Source organism: Haliotis cracherodii, unplaced genomic scaffold (genome assembly GCF_022045235.1).
Source record: "Haliotis cracherodii isolate W230 unplaced genomic scaffold, xgHalCrac1.p SCAF_8, whole genome shotgun sequence".
NCBI classification, from domain to species: Eukaryota; Metazoa; Mollusca; class Gastropoda; order Lepetellida; family Haliotidae; genus Haliotis; species Haliotis cracherodii.
In genome coordinates, this window is record NW_027266341.1 from 11483498 (window position 1) to 11495070 (window position 11573).

General features: G+C 43.0%; 1 protein-coding gene across 1 annotated transcript; it reads left to right on the forward strand.

Moving 5' to 3' along the window:
* Positions 1 to 1371: 1371 nt before the first annotated feature.
* Positions 1372 to 8809, forward strand: LOC139449587 (alpha-N-acetylgalactosaminidase-like). Its single transcript, XM_071231049.1, has 8 exons — positions 1372 to 1453; positions 3083 to 3244; positions 4662 to 4836; positions 5219 to 5393; positions 6103 to 6185; positions 6891 to 7052; positions 7431 to 7628; positions 8193 to 8809. Exons 2-8 carry the CDS (start codon positions 3090 to 3092, stop codon positions 8448 to 8450), a joined length of 1206 nt encoding a protein of 401 aa, XP_071087150.1. The 5' UTR covers positions 1372 to 1453; positions 3083 to 3089; the 3' UTR covers positions 8451 to 8809.
* The last annotated feature ends 2764 nt before the right edge of the window (positions 8810 to 11573 follow it).

An 11573-nucleotide genomic window follows, 5' to 3' on the forward strand; every position in this document is an offset into this window, starting at 1 on the left:
TATTTCAACTTTGCAATTTTTGACCGAATAGCTGCCCATATACCCCCCCTCCCTCTTTGAAAACTGAAACTTCAGAGTTGATGTAACAATGTCGCTACAGAAACAGCATGTCCTAAACTTTCTAAGTTTTGCCGGTTTTCTCGTTTTCTGTAGCGTGACCAGGGAATTTATCGAGCTCTTTTTGTTAAAGGAGTACACTGTCCTCATCACCTATTGCTACAGCAGACGCGACAGCTGAGATCATGTACTACTACTAGGCCTACTACTAACATCTGGGGGCATGGGTGGCCCAGTCGTCTGAGGGCCGCGATTCGCTGTGCAGAGTTGCGTCCCTTGGGCACGCCAGAAACCTATGACTGTGGGTTCGAATCCCGGTTCGCCCCGATTATGTTTCTAGGGTTTCACCAAAGTGGGAAACGGGGGACCTGCATCACTTCGGGCTTTCCCACATTAAGCTGACACGTCGTGATATAGCTGGAATACTCTTAAAAGCGGCGTTAAACCCAACTCACTCATTAACATCACTTCTTTTACGACAACTACGACTACGACTACGACTACTACTGCTACTGCTCCTTCAACCTCTGTCACGTCCGTGGCCTAGTGGATAGTGGTCGGTGGTTCAATCCTCGGCCACGTCATACCATAATACGTTAAAAGATGACACTATAGTGGCTCGGCATTAACGGGATAAACAAAGGAAGTATAAAACAAGTCAGTTTACTGTGTCTGAGTGGAGTACATTATCTTGAAAGCCACGCTAAGCGTCATGTCACCTCACCTCACAATTGTCACTATACTGCCACAACTACTACTACTACTACTACTACTACTACTACAACCACTACTACTTCTATCAACAGAATACACCTCAAGTTACCATAAAAACAACATTTGCCAAACTACCACTACCACTAAGTACGGGTAAGAATGTATGGATGAACAACTTCTTTAATACAATTAGGAACAACTCTTTTTTATTACAATTAGGAACAACTTCCTTATTGCTTGATGACCGTGTTAGAACATACACCGAAACGTTGCTCCTAATGTAATATAGAAGTTGTTCATCCATAAAGTCTTATCCTTACTAAGTTCCCCAACTTCTAAATGCCTCTCAAAGAAGTTACTACCACAACTACTACTACTACTACTACTACTACTACTTCTACTACTACTACTACTACTACTACTACTACTACTTCTTCTACTACTACTACTACTACTACTACTACTACTAAATATATATAACAACGATTTCTTAAAACACTTAATTATTCAAGGTACGATGAAAAAAAGCATTTGTCAAACTCCCGGGAGGATGAGCGCATGACCAGCTTTGAGTGACAATAACGTGTCACGTGACCCGCTCCCACACGTGACCTGTTTTGACGGGCTACTTGAAGAAAGGTCCGGAGAAGCACGCCTCTCAAGCTGATTGACAATAACGACGGTAGGTCGATCTTTTAATTGCAGAATCTCAACTTTAACCAGTGTTCTTATCAGTGACACAATGTTGTGGTGGACACTGGCAAGTGTCAGCTTGTGTGTTCATTCAATTTTGATCTAGAAATCTATATTACCCACTGCAGGTTGAATCGTGAACTGGTGATGGATCGATCATTGCTACATAGTGTTCGGTTGTGACTCTTTTGTCAATGTGCTATTACACGATATGTGCAAGTGATGCCCGCAAACGTCTACGAGATTACATTCGTATTGTTTTGTAAGTCATGTGATACGGCTTGAAAGTGTGTTATTAATAGTACGAGTGCCGGCAGGCTTGATCTGATGTCACATGATGTGAGGTCAAAGGTTAGGCAAATCTCGCAGACGCCTTCGTCGAGTCTTCTAGGCCCGCTCTTACACGTAAAACAACACGTCTGATTCTAAATATAGACGGCGAATAAATACAATTTACTTCATTTACAATGCATATGATAACAAAAGCAAATTATTTTATTTACAGTTTGGTTCTGACAGATTTTTATGAACTGAACATTGGAACTTGTTTTTATTTAAACACTCCAGATAGATCTAGACGGATATAACCTGGGCAGATAATGTACTGTCGGGTGCACAATATCGACCGGAAGGTTATTCAAATTAACCTGCCTGGCTATCGATCTAAGGGAGATAACTCCATTTCATACTTATCGCGTGTATATTTTTGACATGTACCCAGTGTTATATCAGATCACACTAGATAAATCATTCATTGTAACACGCAAACCCTCCAACTCACAAGCTTCTAGTGAAGATTCAGGTTAGAATTGGTCTTCATCAACCCATGTTTGCCGTAAGAGACGACTATGCTTGTCGTAAGAGTCGACTGAGGATATCGGGTGGTCAGGCTCGCTGACTTAGCTGATGCATGTCATCGTATCCCAATTGCGTGGATCGATGCTCATGATGTCAGTCACTGGAGTGTCTTGTCCTGACTCGATGTTTTACAGACCGCCGTTATATAGCTGACACATTGCTGAGTGCGGCGTTGAACAACATTCGCTCACTCATATCTAGTGTGTGAGTTAAAGCTTTACGTCACATCGGCAATATTTCAGCCATATCGGGACGAGCACTCATATCTAAACATACTTTGGCAATTTGACGAAAATGTATTAAATCGCCACCAGCTCAGGAGGCACAGGAACTCGTTATTGGTCAGTAAATAAACATATATACCCCCAATATGTAACTTACATATAGAGGTACATCATTTTATTTACTCTCCGGGGTGGTCGGGTAGCCTAGTGGTTAAAGCGTTCGCTCGTCACGCCGAAGACCCGGGTTCGATTCCCGACATGGGTACAATGTGTCAAGCCCATTTCTGGTGTCCCCTGCCGTGATATTGCTGGAATATTGCTAAAAGCGGCGTAAAACCATACTCACTCACTATTTACTGACCAATAACGAGTTCCTGTGTCAGGAGGGTAGCACAACGGTTTAGGATCGAGATACACTTAGGGAGAGGTCGGGGTGGAAGGTGGAATTGTTTTTTAATTAACCAACGACATGACTCTTCGATATTGTGTTGTAGTGATTTAGTGTTTGCATAAAGATCACGGTTTACCACTCACAGTTTCAGCATGTATGTCGTATTCGTCGTCGCATTGACGTGTCTTGGCGTATGGGTGGACGCTGTGAACAACGGCCTCGCAAGGACGCCGCCGATGGGATGGATGTCATGGCAACGTTACCGGTGTATTACTGACTGCGTTCAACAGCCCGACAACTGCATCAGGTGAGCTAACTTGCTGGGGTAAAGTGGATTATTCCAATCAGGTGAGCTGCATATTTGGTCAAAGCATATAGGTCAAACCTGCACTAGTTGAGGGTGAAAATACATCAAACCATATAATATAGATAACAGTAGATTCTAGTTGTAAGAATATTAATTGGGTAGTCGGGAGGTAGAGGCAGGTGCAGAATATAGCAAGAAAGTGTACAATATAATCGTGGCAATAATATAGGAACCTGCCAGATTTCGAGAAAGTTTATTCATTCTCTATTTAGTAAACTCTTCAATGATCATATTCACAAACAATACACATGGAGGGAATGTGGTGTGGCACGACATACCATTCGTCACCACTCGCCTCTTTCCGTAACCTGCAAGAAGACTCGTCTCCCAATCGATGAATGTTATGTACGAAAATACGACAAACCAATCAGAATGCGCGTATGATTTCAAGTTCTTCGTCAAAGAATCCCTCAGAAATAATTTTTGATTTTACGTATGTCTTGCATCTAAAAATATACCTTAGATACCGTTAAATGTGTTCATCACACTGTATAATTCCGCGTGTCCCGATGTGATTTATATTGCATCTGAAATATATATAATATATAGGGAAATACATGTGAATCATTACGCCAAGAGTTGACAATTGTTTTAGGTATGCCCGTTTGCGCTAAGACGGAACCCGGTCGCAAAAATGGCCATGAGTCGCTATATATTCGGCTTGTCCCGGAATAACACGAGTTGGTCACAAATGATGACATACAAGTTTTGTCATCTCACAGTACCTATACGAAACTGAGGGGTGAAAGTAACTATACCTCTCAGTTGATTATATGTGTTTGGACCGCCTCCATGGTCTAATGGTAGAGCGGAAGGCCCGGGGTTCGATCCCTAGCCGCGTCATACCAAAAGTCGTTAAAAGATGGTACTTGTTTTTACCCTGTCTGGCGCTCGGCATTTAGGGGCTAAAACAAGGACTGGTCGGCTCGGAGTCAGTATACTGCGTCTGAGTGGGGTATTCATGTTAAACTGCGGCATGGTATCTCAGTGATCAATCACTGATCAATCGGAAGGGGTGCTAATTGGTATTGTTGACTAGCCAATATATTAGCAAATATCGCCGTGGGCGCTTATTAGAGCGGGGCGCTTATTACGTCGAATACGGTAATAATAAATACATTTAGACTATATAGAAACTTATTAACGAAGGACAGCACAACTAGACTCTCACGGACGTATTTTTAAAACTAGCATGTAACAATGATACATATCAGTATACATAACAATACAGTATAAAAAAGTGTTGTATATCAACTAATATATATATATAACAGTCTATGCCGATAATCACTGTACCAATGCATACGGTGACACCATAGCAAACTTACTGTTTTGATAAACAAATGTCTACTTTTAGCGAGAGTCTCTTCAAGCGTATGGCTGACAGGCTTGTTAGTGACGGCTACAAAGATGTGGGCTACGAATACATCAACATCGACGACTGCTGGCCTTTGAAAGACCGCGATGCCGAGGGCAAGATCGTCCCCGACCCAGCCAGGTTCCCCAGCGGAATGGCCGACCTGGCCAAATACGTAAGACATCAGGGTAGTTGATCTTCAGCAACCCATGCTTGTCGTAAAAGGCGACTAGGGTGATCAGGCTCGCTGACTTGGTTGATGCATGCCATCGTATCCTAATTGGGCAGATCAATACGGTGTCAGTCACTGGATTGTCTCCTCCAGATTCGATTATTTACAGACTGCCGTCTGGAATAATGCTTTCTGTGGCGTTAAACAACAAGCAACAATACTGAGAGTTGGTGAGTGAGTTTGATTCAGCGTTGTTTTGTTCCGAGTTAGACAGGAATGTCAGAACCATACACCTGTTCATGGATTTCACCGAAGTATTAAGCTTCTAAGATCTGCTTCACCTTAGCTTTATTCTCGTTGTTCTCAAGCTGATGCTCTTCTCCAGATGCACTCTAAAGGCCTTAAGCTCGGCATCTACGGCGACTTCGGCACGCTGACATGCGGCGGCTACCCTGGCAGCAAGTTCTACATGGACGTCGACGCTCAGACGTTTGCAGACTGGGGCATCGACTCCCTCAAACTTGATGGCTGCTACACCAACCCGGATGATTACGCCACGGGTAATTTCTGTATTATGACTCCAGGGCTCTGATTGGGACTCCGGTAACACATACTAATAGCGCAAGTGAGAAAGTGGGGAGTTGTTCCTCACAATGCAACAGGGTGGCTTCATGTTATCGCTATGGTGGGTCAGCTCATGTAGAAGCGAACAAAATGATTGTGTTTCTCATCGTATAGAGACTGTATTTGTCACTGCTCCTTCGAGAACTGCCAGTTTATCTGGTCCAGATTTGCAGTAGCGTTAACAAAAGTGTAAGGTGTCAAGCATCGCCACCTCTTCGCAGACGCATATTTCAAATAGTCTCCCCTTGAGAAATGTAACTTCTTCGCTAGCATTTTTATAGTAACATGGAGTCGGTGAAAACTGTATCCATGGCAGTAGCATCCTAGAGCAAGTGAGTTGGGTGTAACGCCGCTTGGAACAGTATTTCATCAACATGATGAGGTGTCTGCTTGATGTGTGAGGCAAGCCGGAAGTAATGCAAGTTTTAGACCTTTACTTCTTTGATGAAAGCAACAAGCAGGAGTACGTTACAGACAAGCAAAGATTCATAGTCGGAGCAAATCAGGAATTCCAATAGACACATAAGAGGATATGTTTAGAGGTGATAGTCGATTGTGAATACGCTTAAATGCGATTGTATTCAACATGTAAACATCGAAGTTGTATGTCAGTAGACTAATGAAAATTGCTGTTCCTCATTCCAGGCTACCCGCTGATGGAGTTCTTCTTGAACAAGACGGGCAGACCAATCCTGTACTCATGCAGTTGGCCTGCATACGTAAAAGATGTACGTCATTTCCCATTTATTGGAATTATTTTTATGATTCATATTTGACTCCGGAACCGCCGATTTTATGCCAATTACACATACGTAATATGTACGGTCAAGGGTAAATGAGGATGAACACTATCACTCGTTTGTTAAAGTATAGGAATAGGGATAAATTATTATGCAGACACTACGTTGTGGAAAAAGATACAGACTGTAGGTCCATACTGGAAGTCTCTGATCTACAGGCACGCTGGGAGAATTTCTTTCTAAAAAAAACCATGTGTGTAAGAGCCGATAAAGTGAGGATCGGGTGGTGACATGTGACTTGGCTGTGTGTCATCGTACACCGTTCCTCATGTAATCAGCGACTGAGATCAGTTGTAGGTCGCCGTGACAACAGTCTTCGCATGTTCATCCTACATATTCCCTCCCAGGGGTTTCCCGGTTAGAATAGGTTCCCAGCAACTTACATTGGTCGCAAGAGGCGACTTAATGGATCTGGTGGACAGGCTTGGTAACTTGGTTTATTGAGTGTCATTGTACACCGATGTCGTGCCGAAGACACCCCCACCGCCCCTTCCCCCCCCATCCCCTCTCCCCCCTATGTAGCTGGACTAATGCAATGGTAGTAGTGCCGTGTTGAACAACACTGACAGACACACACACAGATAATAGTGATCTGTACTGTCTGTTCACACACTCGTATGTTTTCTTCACCAGCCTGACTACAAGACTATTGCCGACAACTGCAACATCTGGAGGAACTATGGCGACATCCAAGATTCTTGGGACAGCGTTAAGAGCATCATCGGTTTCTATGGGGACGACACAGATAACTTCACCAAGTTCGCAGGCCCAGGCAACTTCAATGACCCAGACATGGTGAGCATGCTTGTTTTATTTGGGTAACCCACTTTTAAAAAGTAAAAATATGAAATTCTATCTTCGATATATTTAATAGGAGATAAGCCTTGTGAACTGAACTGTAAGAAATTTATGAGTTATCATTTTCAGACTGAATTTACTTAAGTTGTGGCTGTGAAGATGCAGGTTCTTGCCCTTTTAATAATGTTAGGTGTATTGTTTTGAAGAAAACGGAAAATTATCATGAACAAATTAAATAGTTTTTCGCGCTTCTTTTCAATTATGGTGTGACATTTTAAAATGGGCACTGTGATATATAACAACCTATTTGGACCAATCAAAAGTTCAAGTGGCGGTAAGGGACATTTTACCTCTGCAAGTGTTTGTTCTGTACAGATTATTCTGGGCAACTTCGGTCTGAGTTACGACCAGCAGCGGGTGCAGATGGCGATGTGGGCAGTCATGGCGTCCCCACTCCTCATGTCCAACAACCTGGATGATATACGACCTGAGACAAAGGACCTCCTCCTCAACAAGAACCTCATAGCCATCAACCAGGACCCGCTGGGGATCCAGGGGACCAGGAAATCTCAGGTATGGTGGCAGATGGAGCGCTAGGGCTATATGCAAACCAGCTTCACAAATCAAGTCAGCTCGCACCCACAGTGCAAAGAATTATATTTCGTTTAATATTTTACATTACTACTTTTATTTTATTTCAATCGATTTCCCTGTAAAAACAGATTTCTATTCTAAAGAAAGCACAGCCTGCAGGTTAATCATGACAACACGTGATTGGAAAAGGTGCACACAAGGGGGGTTACTCCCCTCAGTAAAGGGGTGTGGAAGAGAGAAGGGGCGGGATATATGGGACTAGGGCATGGGAACTTGGGGTTTTAAATCTGACAAGGACGGCGAGTTATAATGATAAATTTCCGCAACAGCAAAGAAGTCTAAAAAGATGTTGGTCAGGTTATGTGCATTGGCAGATTGGATCAGCATGCCCGTGGTCATGGATCACTTGCTATTTTCAAGGGTTTGCCACGTCCAGACTCAATTATTTATGGCCTTATTATTTACTCAAGGTATTGCTTTCTGGCGTTGAAAATAATTCACTTTGAGTATTAACTCATACACATGTACGTGTTATTTTTGCAGACTGGTAACATTGAAATATGGTCGAGGCCTTTATCACCGGTGGGGAAATTCGCCATCGCCATCCTGAACCTGGGAGAGGCAGGATGCGCAGCTATTGTGAATACCACCCTGTCCTACATCGGCCTCACTAACCAGGGAGGCTACAAGGTCACCGAAGGGTTCACAGGTGCAGCGGTGGGGACATTCTCACTCTCCGACCACTTTGTGAGCAACGTGAATCCATCCGGTATACAGTTATACGTGGCTAGTCCTAACTAGTTTGGTTAATATTTTATTAGCATTAACAATGTCATGACGTATATGCCAACAATTTACTCGTGCGGTATTTTTCCCAAGACTATTTTTATATTTTCAGTATTCATGTGTAAGTTCGATCCCAGGTAGGGAGACCTTATATGAATTATTTTAAAGCTGTTTCCATTCATTTGTGTTAAGGTATGTTGCATTAAACGGCCGTTATAGCCTATTCTTCATGCAACGAACTGACACGGATTTGAAAACTCACATCGTTAAACCACATTTACTACACCCTTCTGCAGCCAATGTACATATGATTGCTTTGTCTCTGTGCCAATGAGATTGTATACTTATGAATTATTAAATACTATCTACCCCGATGATTTGTTCTTTGTGAGTGTGGCGAGGTTATATTGGATCTGGGGTCAGGTTCAAAATTACTAAACTCATACATTGTGCGTGCGTGCGCGTCCGTGCGCGTCCGAAAGGGCTTATTTAGGTTTTGTATTGCTAGCTCACTGAGATACCATGCCGCAGTTTAACATGGAAACCACACTGACGCCACTCAAACACATTTTATTATCCTTATCTTCCCCTGAAGGCCCCGTACCATCAATTAACGTCTTTGGTATGATGTGGCCAGGGGATCGAACAAGTGACCAGCTCTCCGATCAGACGCTCTATCCACAACACCACGGACGTGGTCTCGGCGACTATGTGAGTTCAGTTGATGTCGCCTTAATTCAGTATTGCAGTTACAAAACGGCATGTCAGCTAAGTGTGGAAATATCACAGGTCGTAGACAGCTTTGATGAAACCCACGTCCACAGGTATGGTACAGACAGACCAAGGATCATACTCTGGGTAAAAGTGAGATTCAAGCCAGCGATGAGCGGATCACTGAAGTGAGTTGCCACATGTCATGTGTGGGAATATGACTGTTCACAGAATTGGCTATTTTTCTGCAATTCAAGACGATGTCATAGCTGTTCATAATTGGCTTATAACAGCGCTGAACCTTCAGCAGGGGTGACGCCGGTCTTTGATGTTTGCCACATTGATTAAATACATTCTTGAACGAAAGAATACGGGTATGGTGGTGACACAGCGATCTACTGTAAGATTATTGCTACTTTTAGCAGTGTTTCAGTTTATCCCGGCATGTCAGCTCATTGTGTGAGGCAAACCCTAAGTGTTGCATGACGTAGACGTTTACCACCTTGTGAGACCCACACGCACGGGTATGGCGGCAAGACCAACAAGCATCAATAGCGGAGCTAATCTTCATCTACAATGGCAATGAATAATGCTTGATTCTGACGGGAACGTTGGTCAGGCTCGCTTAATTGAAGCATATGATCGTATCCGAATTGCGTAGATCGACGCTCATAATGACAATCACTGGATTGTCTGGTCCAGGCTCGACTATTTACAGAACGCTGTCACAAAGCTGGAATAATGCTGAGTGCGGCGTTAAACAACGAAACAAAACAAACAAAAAGCATCGATTCATATCACAATGACTGCCGATAACCCAGTAGAATATTGTATCAGAACAGCCCATCAAACATGATGAAATCTATTTCAGAACACAGTTACATAAAACACACTAACCACTGTGTCAGGGCCACATTATCATCATTATCTCTGAGCAGTCTCTCTCATGTCATCTGCAGCTACAAACGGCGGTAATCGTTGTGCTTTCCGTTGTCAGTGGCTGCACCAAAGGTTGTGCCAATGGTTGTGCGCATGTCCACCAATATGCCAATGGTTGTGCGCATGTCCACCAGTATGCCCATGGTTGTGCGCATGTCTACCAGTATGTCATCAGGTTCATGTTGAACATAACTACAGATCAAAATTGTCCTCTGGGTTCATGTAAATGGTAAATACCACTGTCACATTCAACAGCTAAATATTATGGCAGCCATGGACAGCGGCGAGTTACGGAAGTCAGTCAGTTTCAGCCAGGTTTAAGTTCAGGGTGGAGAGATAGTCATTCGTAATACGTATTACTGTTTGGAAAATATTTCAAATCAAATGCTATACAAGTGCAAATTCAAACTAACTAAAATTCATTTACATGTTCGTGACCTAATTGGTATCTGAGTTGAGCAAAAATAAAGAGTATGTAAAGAAATACATGATTTTTGTGTGTGCTGTGTGAGTGAGTGAGTGAGTGAGTGAGTGAGTGAGTTGTTTTATTTAGAATGGTTTTTAAATTTTAATAGTTATTTCAAAGTTATGTTTGAATCGCTCAAACGATGAAGTCATGTAACATTAAAAACAAACACATTAAATAAGTATCTGCTTGAATGAGAAACGATTAAGTTTAGCGATTACAAAATTGTTTTTGATAAAAAAGAAATTATGCATTTCTAAATCAACTAAATCAATCAAATAATATCAGTTTAATGTTTAAAGTTTGTCTGCACCATATCCGTGCTCGTGGGTTCGTTTGTTTGTTTGCTTGTTGTTAAACGCCGCACTCATGATTTCGGTCTGTAAATAATCGAGTATGGACCAGACAATCCAGTGATTGACGTTATGATTTGTTTGTTTGTTGTTTAACGCCGCACTCAGCAATATTCCTGTTATATGACGGCGGTCTGTAAATAATCGAGTCTGGACCAGACAATCCAGTGATGGACATCATGAGCATCGATCCAAGCAATTGGCATATCATAACATGCATACACCAAGTCAGCGCGCCTGACCACCCGATCCCGTTAGAAAAATCCCATTGGAGGTGAGAGCTCGTCACATTCCAGGCGTTTCCAACATTCTCACCGACTTCCTATCTCGCCCCAGGCAATCAGCCCCCACGGAGTGACAGTTACAGTTACACCCCGATGTTTTCCAGGCGATTTGCCAGATCTTCGGCCACCCAAACGCCAACTTGTTCGCCACACGTTACAACCCCAGCTTCCGACGTTTGTATCACCGATACCGGAAGCTCTGGCTTGGGACCACAACGCACTCGCGAATTGAGTGGAACGCCTTACACGCGTATGCGTTTCCACTTCCGGCGCTCCTTTCCCTTGGTCTCTAGAAACTAGCATCTACAGCGAACATCCAGATTCTTTTCTTATTGGCCAAGTTGGACGTGGTTTCCGCATTTTCTCTGACTCACCAGAGAGCCAG

Excerpts from the sequence above, each read along its gene's own strand:
- LOC139449587 (XM_071231049.1), top strand. The coding sequence starts at position 3,090 with ATGTATGTCGTATTCGTCGTCGCATTGACGTGTCTTGGCGTATGGGTG. Across the intron at positions 3,245-4,661 it reads CAGCCCGACAACTGCATCAG|CGAGAGTCTCTTCAAGCGTA; the intron begins GTGAGCTAACTT and ends GTCTACTTTTAG. Across the intron at positions 7,629-8,192 it reads AGGGGACCAGGAAATCTCAG|ACTGGTAACATTGAAATATG; the intron begins GTATGGTGGCAG and ends TTATTTTTGCAG.